At 37.4% G+C, this 13081-nt stretch overlaps 1 protein-coding gene and 1 long non-coding RNA gene across 3 annotated transcripts in view; one reads left to right on the top strand and one right to left on the bottom strand.

Annotated features, from left to right (window-relative positions):
* The window catches only part of LOC127492813 (uncharacterized), a 34714-nt gene extending 28095 nt beyond the window's left edge, over positions 1-6619 (top strand). Inside the window, exon 3 of the long non-coding RNA XR_016220204.1 lies at positions 6431-6619. This is a non-coding gene — a long non-coding RNA (uncharacterized LOC127492813). The remainder of the gene's footprint in view (positions 1-6430) is intronic.
* The window catches only part of CWC27 (CWC27 spliceosome associated cyclophilin), a 228624-nt gene that overhangs the window by 14588 nt on the left and 200955 nt on the right, over positions 1-13081 (bottom strand). For both annotated transcript variants that reach the window (XM_051853710.3, XM_002714061.6), the window contains one exon: positions 11389-11492. In XM_051853710.3, the coding sequence (XP_051709670.1) occupies positions 11389-11492 (104 nt within the window). The remainder of the gene's footprint in view (positions 1-11388; positions 11493-13081) is intronic.

Here is a 13081-nt window from a genome sequence, read left to right as displayed (position 1 = left end):
TAATAAAACTGACTCAAAATATACATCAGTTCTCCTTCTATGATAAAGAACACTTTTAACATCAGTGTGGGAAACACAGGGCTGTGGCGGTAAGCAATTTGGAAAAAAATCAAGTTACAATATTGACCTAATACACTATACCACATAAAATCCAGGTGAATTTTTGAGGTAAATTAAAAATAACACCATAAAATACTGGATAAAGATATAACTAGAGTTTTATATAATCTTGAGTTTACAAAGACAGCAGAAAACATGAAGGAAGCAATTGGCAAATTTGGCAATGCAATGGAACAAAACCCCCATAAACAAATCGTAAGGCAAGGACAAACTGGTAAAAATATTTTAAACAAAAATAATATCCTTAACATTTAAGAGCACTTACAAATCACTGAGACATATGTAAACATAATGGACTAAATAATTAGCAAGCACATCAGTGAAATATAGATGGCCAGTTAACACTGAGAAGGTTCAACTTCACTAGTAAGCAAAGAAATACAAATTAACACAAGGTAGGCATTTGCAAATATATGCATATCTGCTATGTAAAATAGATTACAACACACACATACTCACGTAATATTGAGTGTCAGGAAAAATTAATGACTTTGTAGACTGCTGTTTAGCTATAAATGATCCAACTTGTTAGAATGGGACCTAGCAAAAACTTGACCCAAGGCATACTGGAGCTGAAGGGGGCACGAGCTGGCCAAGAGTGTGAAGGAACTTCCGGTGGTGATGTAAATGCTTACATCTTATTTTGATGGCGTTTTCATGGGGTACATAATTGTCAAAATTCATCCAAGTGAACAGGTAACTGTTTTCTCATTTGTAAATTATATCTCAGTTACAATTTAAAAACAAAAAAGACTGCCTAAGTCAGCAGTGTCGCATCCTTTGGCCTAAGGAAATCCCAGTGTATTTACAAATACTTAACTACAGGTTCACTCATTAATTAAAGGCTTCTGATTAAAAATGGGATAAATCTTTCCAAAAAAGGACACATGTTCAATTACACTATATTCGTGTGATGGAATATTATAGTCATCAAAAGAGATGCTACAAAAGAATGTTTAATGGTGTAAAACTTTTGATAAAATATTGAAAAGAGAGAAAGGGGAAAATAAATATGGCAGATAAATAAATAATAAATAGATAATAAATATGGGTAGATAGACAAAACCATTAATGATGATTATCTATGGAATATGAAATTACTAGTGATTTCTCCCTTTTTAATGTTTACATCTTGAACATACATTATAAACAATCAGGCTATTTGAAAAAAATAGTATGACAATTAGAAGTTTCATTTAAAAACTGTGTAAGAAAAAACAAATTGTTTATAACTACCTTTAAAAAAATGCAAGCAACCATGTAGAAGTTATGCATTTTCTTCTATCATATTTCACTTGGAATGTTACTACCTGGGTTTTTCTTTTTCTTTTTTTTTTTTGACAGGCAGAGTGGACAGTGAGAGAGAGACAGAGAGAAAGGTCTTCCTTTGCCGTTGGTTCACCCTCCAATGGCTGCTGCGCTGCGCTGATCTGCAGCCAGGAGCCAGGTGCTTCTCCTGGTCTCCCATGGGGTGCAGGGCCCAAGCACTTGGGCCATCCTCCACTGCACTCCCGGGCCACAGCAGAGAGCTGGCCTGGAAGAGGGGCAACCGGGACTAGAACCCGGTGTGCCGGTGCCGCAAGGTGGAAGATTAGCCTAGTGAGCTGTGGCGCCAGCCACTACCTGGGTTTTTCTATCTTACTTTAAGTATAATTTAACTTTCTCTCAGATCTGGTTATCAGAATGCTTGTTGATAATTTCTTGGTTGCCAGCGTACAATGGCAACTTGTATTCTGCACTTGCTTTGTTGCTATCTATAGCAACTATGGAGGAATGCCTTTTTTTACTACCTCATACCAATCCCAAGAATCTTTACTCCTTAATTTTTTTTTCCAATAGAAATAAATGACTTATCCTTGCACAGTGTTTTTGTGTTCCACAATGATCTTGTCAGTGAAAATGAGAGAGACTGAGAGGGAGGGAGGGAGGAAGGGAGGGAGAGAGAGAGAGAGAGAAAGAAAGAGACAGAGATGGGAGAAAAATCTATAATCCATGACTGTAACCCCAATACAGAAAAGGTAATTTTGTCCAATCTCTTCCTGTTTCTCCATGAATGATAAATTTGTTAGCTAAACTCTACCAGACTCAGTATTTCATAATCTGGATTCAGCTGTATTTTTAAAAAAGACTATATTTTTCTCCCTTACTCAACATTTTATAAAATAGAACTAGTGAGGGGCTGCCACTGTGGTATAGCGTGCAAAGCCACTGCCTGGGATGATGGTATCTCACATGGGTGCTGGTTCGCGTCCTGGATGCTCCACTTCAGATCCAGCTCCCTGCTAATGACCTGGGAAAAGCAGTGGAAGATGTCCAAAGTGCTTGGGCCCCTGCCACTCATGGGGGAGACCTAGATGAAGCTCCTGGCTCCGGATTTTAGCTTGGGACAGCCCTGGCTGTCGGGGCCATCTGGGAAATGAACCACAGGATGAAAGATCTCTCTGTCTTTCCTTCTCTCTCCATAATTCTGACTTTCAAAATAAATAAAGAGACCTTTGAAGAAAAAAAAAACAAAACACTGAGGAGTAGTATTAGCCAATTTAATTGAATATGTCCACTTTTCCTTTGGGTCACAGATAATATAACTGAAATACATTACTATTTGCCTTTTATTCCTATATTATTTTCTTTGAGGTAATTAGATCAAAGAAACTATACAACTAATGTTTTGCCAGTTTAATTCAGAACTTTTAGTTTGTAATGCTTACGTAACATGTCAAAACTTACCAATACTCTGCCAGGTACCATGGCCTCCCTCCCTCTCTCACATCTAATATTTCCCGAGCTTTTTCTAAGAATCAGACCCTGTACTGCGTGTTTAACATGAATTTTCCTAATCAATTATAAAAATAACTCTGTGGTAGGTATTGTAATCTTCACTTCACAGGTGAACAAATGAATGCTTAGAAGTTAGGCTGCTTACTCAGTTCATTCAACTATCACTGTCAGAGACGGGTATGAACCCAGACAATCTGATTAGACAGCCCATTGTACAACTGGGTGAGAATTCAATATGTGGGACTACAGAGTGGGGTCTAGTCTCAGAATTCTCCATGGCCAAAAGAAGCATGACTGCTTTAGAGGACACCTCCATAAGGTACATTTCTTTAAAAAATAAAAAAAGAGGAAAGTTGTCCAAAGATGTGAATGTGTGATATCTGCCGAAACTAGCACCACAAGAAATTATTTAGGATCAAAGGCTGTTGAAAGTCAAGCTGATTTCTTCCCATTTGTTCTAAAGATCAGAGCTTCAGGGTGGAATCACTGTTGGTAGAAGCCTGTGTTCTAGAAGCATCATGGGCTCTTAAGAGCGACAGATGACCCCATTATTTACTACTGTGTGATCTTGGGTGAATAGCCTGATTTCCTTCAGTTACTCACTTATACAATGGGAATAAAACTAATTTTCTGGTGGAGCTGTAGGAATTCTACCCCAGCTGGTTTCTAGCCTATGAGTCCTATGAACTTTTGTAAAGGTTACATGAGAAGAGATAGGATAATGGCCTTAGCAGGGCACGTGAAATACAGTGCATGCAAATATTTGCTTCAAGAATGAACAGTTCCTTACTACATGCAGAAGAGTTAGAACAAATATACATGAAAAGGAAGTATACTTACCTTAAAGTTAAGTGTAAGTGGTTCCTATTCTGTTATTTTTTTTATAATCTTATTAATTAATCTAAACTGATAGTTGGCTAAAAATATTTAATAAGTAGGTTAAAAAGAAATGAAGAGATTTCACATCTAAGTAACTTCAGAAATGTCAACCCCCCCCCAAAAAAAAAACCTCTAAAAATATAAATGCCACTTGGGGCAGAGCAAATTTGTTCATTTTCAACCTTTATTTGGATTCCATTTGTTCTAATGTAGTGAATTGACCTACACAGACTCAAACTTGAATAAAGTAATAGTAGAGTTCATAAGCCTCACTTTGGTCAAGTAAATATATAACAAATATTCAAGAGGCATTGTAGAACACTAGTCAAGAGGCCTGGGTTCCTGTCCCCAGTGTGTGACTACCAACCACATCTCATGACATTGGACCCAAGCTTGTGAAGGATTAAACCACATCAGAAGAGTTAAGAGTCCGATGTGAATGCAAGGTTTCTTGCCAATGACTGTGAAAGCACTTCATAATTTACTCCCAAGATCTGTTCTAAGTAGAAACCTTCCTTACAGTGATATCTTATCTCACTTAGGATATTAGATGATAAATAAATGGGGATAAACGTCACATCTCACTTTTTTCCACATTCCACACCTCACAAATTATTTACATTAAAAACACTTACAAGAAATAAGAATAGTTTTCAAAATACTCAAACTGAATTACTTGGATCTATCAGAATAAATTGAACCATAAATATTATGCTGCAGTTTTCATGCCATTGAAAGATTTTAGTTTCATCAGATGGTAAGTATTCATATAATATATAGCTTGGGGATTAACAATTACTTGCCACAGTCCCTATATGTCTCAAAGCACATTATAGGAAAAAAAACTATCCAGAGTTCTTAACTAATAAACAGGGATAAGGGTTACATGATAACAGCAGTTCACTGAGTACACATGACTCATTATCTGAACCGTTAAGTAAACAGTACCACTTACCTATATGGTGGGAAATAAGAGAAGCTTATGAATTAAGGTTGATGTCTAAATAAAAGTTCTAGAGCTCCAGTAAAGGATATACATAGCACAATTACAGTAACTACTGAAAACAGTACTCCCCATAAAGCTGAGAGCTGAATGCTGGTCTTGCAGTTGATCACTTAGTTGAAATTTTAATATTAAAGGGCTTCCTAGTCTTGGCAAGAAGAACAAGGAGGAGTATTTTATAATTAGTGAATAAAAAATAGATCAACTTCTTTAAAGATTGTTTAGTGACAAACTTTTACAACAAAACACACTTTTCTGTTGACCTCATGAATTACCAGTATTGCTTCATTCAGATGAATGGAGCCAAACATGCTTTATTCACTTGGTTTAAGGCTTCAGATATCATCTTATTATGAGCCACCTCTCAGTTGGGCTACTCTGCACCTCTCTAAACCCACAGCAATCCAGATCCCTGCAGAGGTCTGTGCTCCGTGCCAACATCCCTGTGACCTCCAGGCTTCCTTTGCCTCTGAGCTCCAGCTTCCTCTGGTCCACACAGACCATGTAAAAAGAATCTGAATCTCAGGCCTTCTGAAGCTCCACACGGAGCTAAGCGCAGCTCACATAAGCAGGGCTTCTCTGAAGGCTGTTAAGAGATCCTGGAGGCAGGTCACACCAGGCACCGCGCCTCAACAGCACTCAGGCTCCCCACGCCCTTCTCTCAGGCACAGTAGACTGCTGACACTGCCTGTGATTTGAGGATGCTGCTAAGGTACTGTTCTTCAGCCTGGGAGGCTTATCAAGGTACAGTGCTTTCCACAAACACTACTTTAAAGACAGTCCAGTGATAACTATTAAGAAACATTTTTTTTAAAGAAAAAAAGTGATTCATGCTAAGAAGAATTCAGAGCCATCTGAATTTTCTAGAAAAAATAAAAATAAAACTGAAGAGGTAGCATCTGAAATAAATGAGACATCCTGCACAAATGAGTGAGAAATGCATAACTCTTAAAGGATTAGCAGCACAGTGTAGATTTGGGAATCTTCAAAGGAGAAAAAGGGGAGTGTTGGCACTAGTTCTGAGGAGGTGGCCCTCAGGGCGCGTGACCCAAGGCTGTTGCTCTCTCCCCCTCTTTGCTACCACAGCGTGGCTCTGAACGTGGGTGCAGTTGCAGGAAGTGCAGGGCACAACACTGAAAGGGAAGCTCTGATTATCTGGAGGGAGACTGGAAAAAGGAAGCCCAGGAGAGGTACAAGGAGATTGTGAAGAGCAGGAGAGAGACCCTGTGAAGATGGTGCATTTGTGGATGTGATCCTACAGCACACAGCAAGCACTCTGAGAATTTAAATAAGGGACAGAATGACAGCAAGGTCCCAGCTGGCCACTGGGTGGCCACTGCCATTCTCTCCTGAGATTCTTCAGAGAATCCAAAACAGAGTGAAACAGATATTAGAATCCAAGTATTCCTTTTATGCCAGACTTCAGAGATCAAAAAGAAAAATGTAAAACAATAGCACCCTCCTCACTAAATTTTTCTGTTTTGTAGATCTACTCATTTTTCATCAGTGTTTTATTTATGTAAACATGTTATGTGCATACAATTATTTTAAAGAGATTTGAAGCTTCTTAGTTTGAATTTCTAATGAGGGAAACATTGATAACTATCCTCCACTTAAACAACACTTTTTGGGGTTTCCAATAATTTTCAGGAGTGCCAAGGGTCCCCAAACTGGAGGCACGCTGTCGCGCTATCAATGAAGTGTGAAGACGACTGCTCCCTTGACTAACCCAGCCTTCATGCTTCTTCATCCTTCTAGCTGTGTTTGTGTTCACCCACCCCAACCTGTCACCCATGCCTGGCAGTATCCTGCTTGAATAAAGGGAGGACTGCTACTCAAACATTCAGTTGTTGTCACTGCACCCCTTCACTCATTATATGACCAAATTACACACAAATTACAGTGTGTATTCCATGTTAAAGGTGTTTAAAGTTTTGTCAGCATAGGCAATGAGATGAAGCTATGTTCTCTAATGCTATCTTACAATGAGACATGACTGAGTGTAAAAGTCAATAATCTTATTATTTTTTACATCTGCATTATTAAAATATCATGGTTTTGGAATCACAACTGGTACTTATTGCTTCTATATTATTCTATCTCCAGAAGATGGCTTTAAAACTTTGAGCCAAACCTTGTTTTTTTCAGAACTCCAATCTCTAGTAGAAACAAACTGTCTTGACTGATTCATAAAACTAATTTTCAACACAAGCCAAGGTGCACTAATAAAACTGAAAAACAAAAAAATCCAGAGGCAGAGGTTCTAACAGGATTATTTTAGGAAAGGTTTCAGAACCGAGAACAGGGTCACTTAGCGATGAGGCCCCTGAGAGGCTGTACTGAAACGTGCACAGTGTTATTAAAAACAGAAGCAAACCAGACTGCATGTGTATGTTTTTAAAATTATAAAGTCAGTGCATTTCTTCTAGCATTATTCTCTTTCACTAAATACTATAAAGACCCTGAATTAATTCTTGAGAATCTAATAGCCCTTAAGGCAAGTCTGAAATGATAATTACTTGGGAATATAAATTGGAATGACATTTTGGAAGGACCATTTGAATATATTTAGCAGAGGCCTAACATGCATGCTCACTAACTAAGCAATTCCAGCTTCAGAAATGCATCCTGAGAAAATAGCAAGGACACAGATACAAGGACGTCCACTCCAGCATGGTTTGTTTATAATAAGAAAAACTGGAAAGAGCCTAAATACCCAACAACACAGTCAGGTACATTTGTGGGTCATCCCATTAATTGAATTGCTTCAAGGTGAAAATCCAAAATAGAGAAATTACATAACAAAATTATGTATGACAGGGAGAAGCAGTCACTAATGTTGCTGAAGGAAAAGAGCAAGTTCTAACTAGAGTACTAGATGGTCTCATTTCTGCTTCAAATATGTATGTGTACAGAAGTATCTATTAATAAGTATAAACAGTATGAACACGCTTTTATAGATTTAGCATAAACAATGTAAATTAATACATACAAATTGATAGTATTTATCTTAGAATTTGATACCAAAGATGATTTTAACTTATTTCTTTTCAGGGTGTTTTATATTCTGATCTTTCTGCAGTGAACATCTTTTACTTATATAATAATTGATAAATATTTTCTTGAGGCAACCATGTAATTGGTAGTATTTCTTTAAATTATTATAACACTGAATATTGTAGGTACAATGGATGAAAGTGTGTGTATAGGGGAGAAGATGAGAAAAAATGAGACAGGACAGAAGGCAGGCCTTTATACTGTTTAATGTTTTACAATGTATATTTTGTTGTAAAGTCTGAAGGCAACAGTAAATTTAACAGCTTGGAAAGAAGTTTTCAATGGACTAGCTAATGTTCACAAGATAGTAATCTACTCTGAGAGATTTCGTTCTCCCCTTCCCTTGGAAGTGATGACACTGCTGTGTGATGAGCTGGTGCCTTTCCTTTTAGAAGACTCCCCTCTGCCTTGTTAGGCACAGCTCTCTCAAAATCTGTTTGGGGAACTAACCAGGCTTTATCTAACCTAACCTCAGCTGGTACACGGACTTCATCCACGTGGTCACATGAGTCCTCTGACTGATGCTTCCTCCATATGAAATACATGCTGGAGGAGAAGGGTTCTGCGGCTGTAGGAGTCTGTGATGCCATGGGACTAAGGAACACAATGGCAAAGAAACTCTGCTAGCTGCTCAACTAGAATCTCATGCCTTCACTGCTACCAACTGCTGCTAGGGTAGAAAGGAACAAAGGAAGAATCCCAGTAATTCTGGGCAAAAATTTCCTTCACGCATTTCAGCATAGATCTCCTAATAACACTTCTTTAAATGCCTTGTTAGACAGTGGAATCTGGGAATAATTATCAAACACCATTCATACTGTTTACAATAGAATCATATTTCTTTTCTTTCTCTCCCCTCTCCCACCTTTTTCCTTTTTTTTTTTTTCAGAAAAAATAGAATGCTGCTGAATGGTACCCAAATGTCTGTTGTATACCATGCCAATACAGCAGCTCAGCCAAAAATGCAAATAAAATAGTTTGCCAAGTAAAAGAAAACATAACAAATTGGTAATGGTTTCTATCTTGACAGAAAATGAAAATGATCCCTCAATGTGTGGCCACTCATGTGGACACATAAAAATGTCTTAGAAGCGATCATTTTACCTCAGATAACAGACCCTGACAGTGTAGTACAGCACACTGGCTGACTCTTACTTCTTAGAAAAGCAGGAACCGTGACCTGCAAAACAGTCTGGGAACCATGTGATTTATGCACAACACACATGCACATGCCATGCACTCCCACGATTTGCTGTAAGTCAAGCTGCATACAAGACTCCCTTCCTGGGTAGAACATACGTTATGAGAGAGGATCTAAGTCACCAGTGATTTGATAAAGCTGAACTGGCGTACTGATGAACAGAAATGATGTTGCTTACCAGGTTACAAAAATTCAATGGCTTGTGTTCCAATAGGGTTTTACATAATGACCATATGCATTTTATGTGATTCGGCATTGTGCCTTGAACGCTGAAGGTATTTTCTTTCAATTTTAGGTATGACAAATAATAACAAAACATTCTGGAGATGCAGCCTAACTTTGATTGGTAGGAGGGAAGCTGAAAGCAAAAATGAACTCCAAGAAGACCTGCTAATAATTCCTTTAACATATTTCCTCCTCCTTTACCACTTATTATTGTTTACAGTTGGAGAATTAGCTAACACCATTGACCAGTGATCTCCCCCTACCCCCACTGCCAATCTGGTGAAATTTTCCCCCTTGTTTAACTTTCTAATAAGGATATTAAGTATTGATTGCATTGTCAAATTCCATCAAAAACAAGATTGGCATTTTTAAAAACACTTAATTGAGATTTGAAGATAATGAGCATTTCAAAATGAGCATATATTGAACCAAAGGGATAGGAAGAACCTTGGAAAGTTAAATGGTCTTGCCAAGTTGAAAGTGAATTTGAGTCCTGTGGGTTATGAGTTTCAAATGAAACTTTTGGGGTTTGAATTTGTTGGTGACTTTCCTGTTCAATAAAAAAGGACTTAAATAGCTTATAAAAAGGTTAAAAAAACTTATTGGGCATCAAACTGCTCTTACAAAACACCATCTTGATGAGTTAAGTGTAAATGAATCAGAAACACATGGGTCATATTTCCTTAAAAAATGCATATGGATTCAAAAATAAAGAGAAGAGGACTTGGCAAAATATTTTTTTGTATGGTGGCTGAACCTAAAACATTTGAAAGTATTTTGAGACATGTAAGGAATCCAAAATAAAACTAAACCTGTCCAATCATATAAAAAACCAAAACTTCTATGCAGTGTGCCTTTATCTGCCTGGGTCAGTGAATACCCACTGAGAGCCTGGGCACAGAACCACGGGAAGCACCAGCTTCTGCCTCCAAGCAACTTTAAATTTAAGTAAGAGAAATCGTAAGGGATGCAGGAAACTACAAAAATTGGCATCATAACCCAGATCACACGGAAACTATAAATTAGTGGAGAAAATACACAACTGTTTTCTGGATCCTAGGTTAGGTAGGATCCGTTCCATACCAATCACCAGGCCCTCAGACCCTCTTACATTTACATACAGTTGCAGTGTCTTACATGATTGAGTTTCTCCTGAATAGGTGTTTTTATGTTGCTTTTAAGGGCACTCCAGCCCTCTTCCCTCCACCCTCCAGATCTGTGAATGCTCACCAAATGTTGCCGACTAGTTTCCTGGAGCATGGGAGTTTTGACCAGGGTTTTGCAGCAGGGGAGGGGCTGCTGGGCAGAGAGGACTGAAGCCAGGGCTCTGGGCTGGGGTGACGGCACATGGAATGGCTGAGAGGCTCCAGAGGGTGAGTCATGTGTGGGGGTCATACACGAGCTTGTTTGCAGCTCTGTGTCTGAGCCAGGGTGTAGTGGGAGGTGGAGGCAGTTAGGTGTGGGGAGGCCTAATATACTGCTCGAGAAGTCAATTTGAGGACAGAGGGGTGTGATAAGAGAAAACACAATTCTTCTCCTATTTTTTTTCTGCCAGTATAGGATGAAGTCCTAAGCACAGGACAAGTACATATCATTAATTTCTTTATTTCTTATCAGTGTGTTTAAAAGCTGAAACATATCCAAAGATAAAGATAAAATTAACTATGTACATGTTGCTAGGATCCTGCAGGTCATAAACTTGAAGGGGAAGTGAGAAAGATTATGAAATAAGATTATGGAGCTCAAAAATGTGGGAAAAGTCTAAAAAATTATTGATGTCTTTTAAGGTTGTTTCCTCACTATTTAACATGAGTCTTATCTTATATTCATAATATTAGAAAGCTAGGGCCAGAAATAGCGTCATGTATTTCTTGTGCATTTTCTACTGGATAGCACAATACAAGGAAGACACCAAGCATGTGGTAGGTGATTGTTTATCGAGGGCTCTGTGTGTTTATTTATTTCATTTTATATTGAACAGAAATGAAGTAAAGGGTGCTGAGGTCCTATAATGACACTGGAAAGCATGGTGAGGAGCGGGGAGAGGATGACACAGTGACCCGCCCACCCCGGCTCCCGTGAACCCATTTGTTCTTAGTTAAAATAAAGATAGCACAGCCCTTACCAGCCCTCATCGTCTTCCACTTCAGTCTCAGAAATGTCATTTTCAGGAGTGTCAGCAATGGCTTGAGTGAGTTTAGATTTAAACTGGTTCAGTAATGCAAGAGTCTGAAATAACAATTAGACTGCTCAGATTTCTGATAAAGATAAATGTAATTAAAAAAAACCTTACGTTTAGTAGAAAAGAAAATAGATATCTATTTATTATTCATTTATTGACTGATTTGATTTCTTATTGAGATAAACATAATTTAAAAAACTTACATTTGGTAGAAAAGAAAACAGATAACTGTTTTATTTTGAAAGAAAAAGGTGAAGCTGCTCTCAAGATGTACAATTACCTTAATGAACCTTGACATTGTCCTGTTTGGATTTTCACTGACATCTTCCCTCAGCGATAGGTCACCACTTTCTGATTTTAGGACATAAATTTGCTTATGTAGAAGACTCTTCAGCTTTTAAAAATATATGCTTACTAGTTAAATTTTTAATGTCCACAAGACAGGGAGGTAATTCACTAAGATACAAAAAATCATAAACAAAACACCGACAACAAACAGTATTTTTCATTTAACAAATTTAACTGTTGGCAGTTGGGTAAATCGGAATAATGTCTTTAGAAAGTTGTTGACATGAATCATAAATTTTAAACCAATCATGTCCTCTGCTTCAGTAATTCCATTGCTGGGAATACCTTTTAAAATAACAATCTGAAACACATAAAATGGCTTGTGTAAGATGTGCACAGTAGCAATATTCATTACAAATGGAGAAGTGGAAGCAGATACATTTTGTAAAAAAGCAACAAATATGCTATTACACTGTTATTAAAAAATTATATACATGAAGCTTCATATTCTATGGTGAAGGCAATGTTGGGTATGGTAAAAAACAAAATAAAACAAAACAAAACATGGAGTAGGGAACGTTGTTCTGAGTTCCTGCTTGGCTCCCATGTCTTTTGTGGTCCAGAAGCAACAACAAGTAGCTATAGTTTTGTAATCACATTGTCTCCTGGCTGTACCTTAATAGTCTACTCAAGAATTTGAGCAAAGAACACAGACTAGAAAAATGTTTTTTCTATTTTATTGTTTTAATGCATACATCATTGTGAAATGGGATAAAATTCATATGAAAAAAATCAAGGGCCTAATGAAGATTTTGATATATTGAATTCAATATTAAAATCCTTATTTTTCATAAGGGAGCAGATGTGTGAAAGAATTCAAAATGTGAATAACAGGTAGAATAACTAGTCACAGCACATTCTTAGGCTCCAGAATTTACCTAGAAATATTATGAAGACCACAGTCCACGAAAAAATTAAGTAGGTTTTGAAAATCTAGAATACAACTCAATAAAGACAAAATAATTGCAAGAAACAAAGGAAGTAGTTGTTAAATATTGATAGTGAAAAGTGCCTTAGCCATTTCACAATTTAATGCCCACATAGACTACAGCTGGAAAGATACTCATGGCCATAGCTGCTGAATGAAATGACTTTGGGAAAAATGTATAAATCCTATATAACATCATCATAGGCATCCTCAGGGCTAAGTAGTATGTTAGAATTTACAGAATTTATCTGTTGTTAGAGTACAGATTATAGGACCAAGCTCTTCAAATGATATTAGTAAAGCATCTCTTGTTTTTAAACTACTCATTAAAATCAACAATAACAAGCTTTCATTGTATTT

The sequence above is a fragment of the Oryctolagus cuniculus genome, chromosome 14 (genome assembly GCF_051225735.1).
Source record: "Oryctolagus cuniculus isolate XC-2025 breed Fujian yellow rabbit chromosome 14, ASM5122573v1, whole genome shotgun sequence".
Taxonomy (NCBI): domain Eukaryota; kingdom Metazoa; phylum Chordata; class Mammalia; order Lagomorpha; family Leporidae; genus Oryctolagus; species Oryctolagus cuniculus.
Note: the sequence above shows the minus strand (reverse complement) of the source record. Positions and strands in the feature narration are given on the sequence as shown.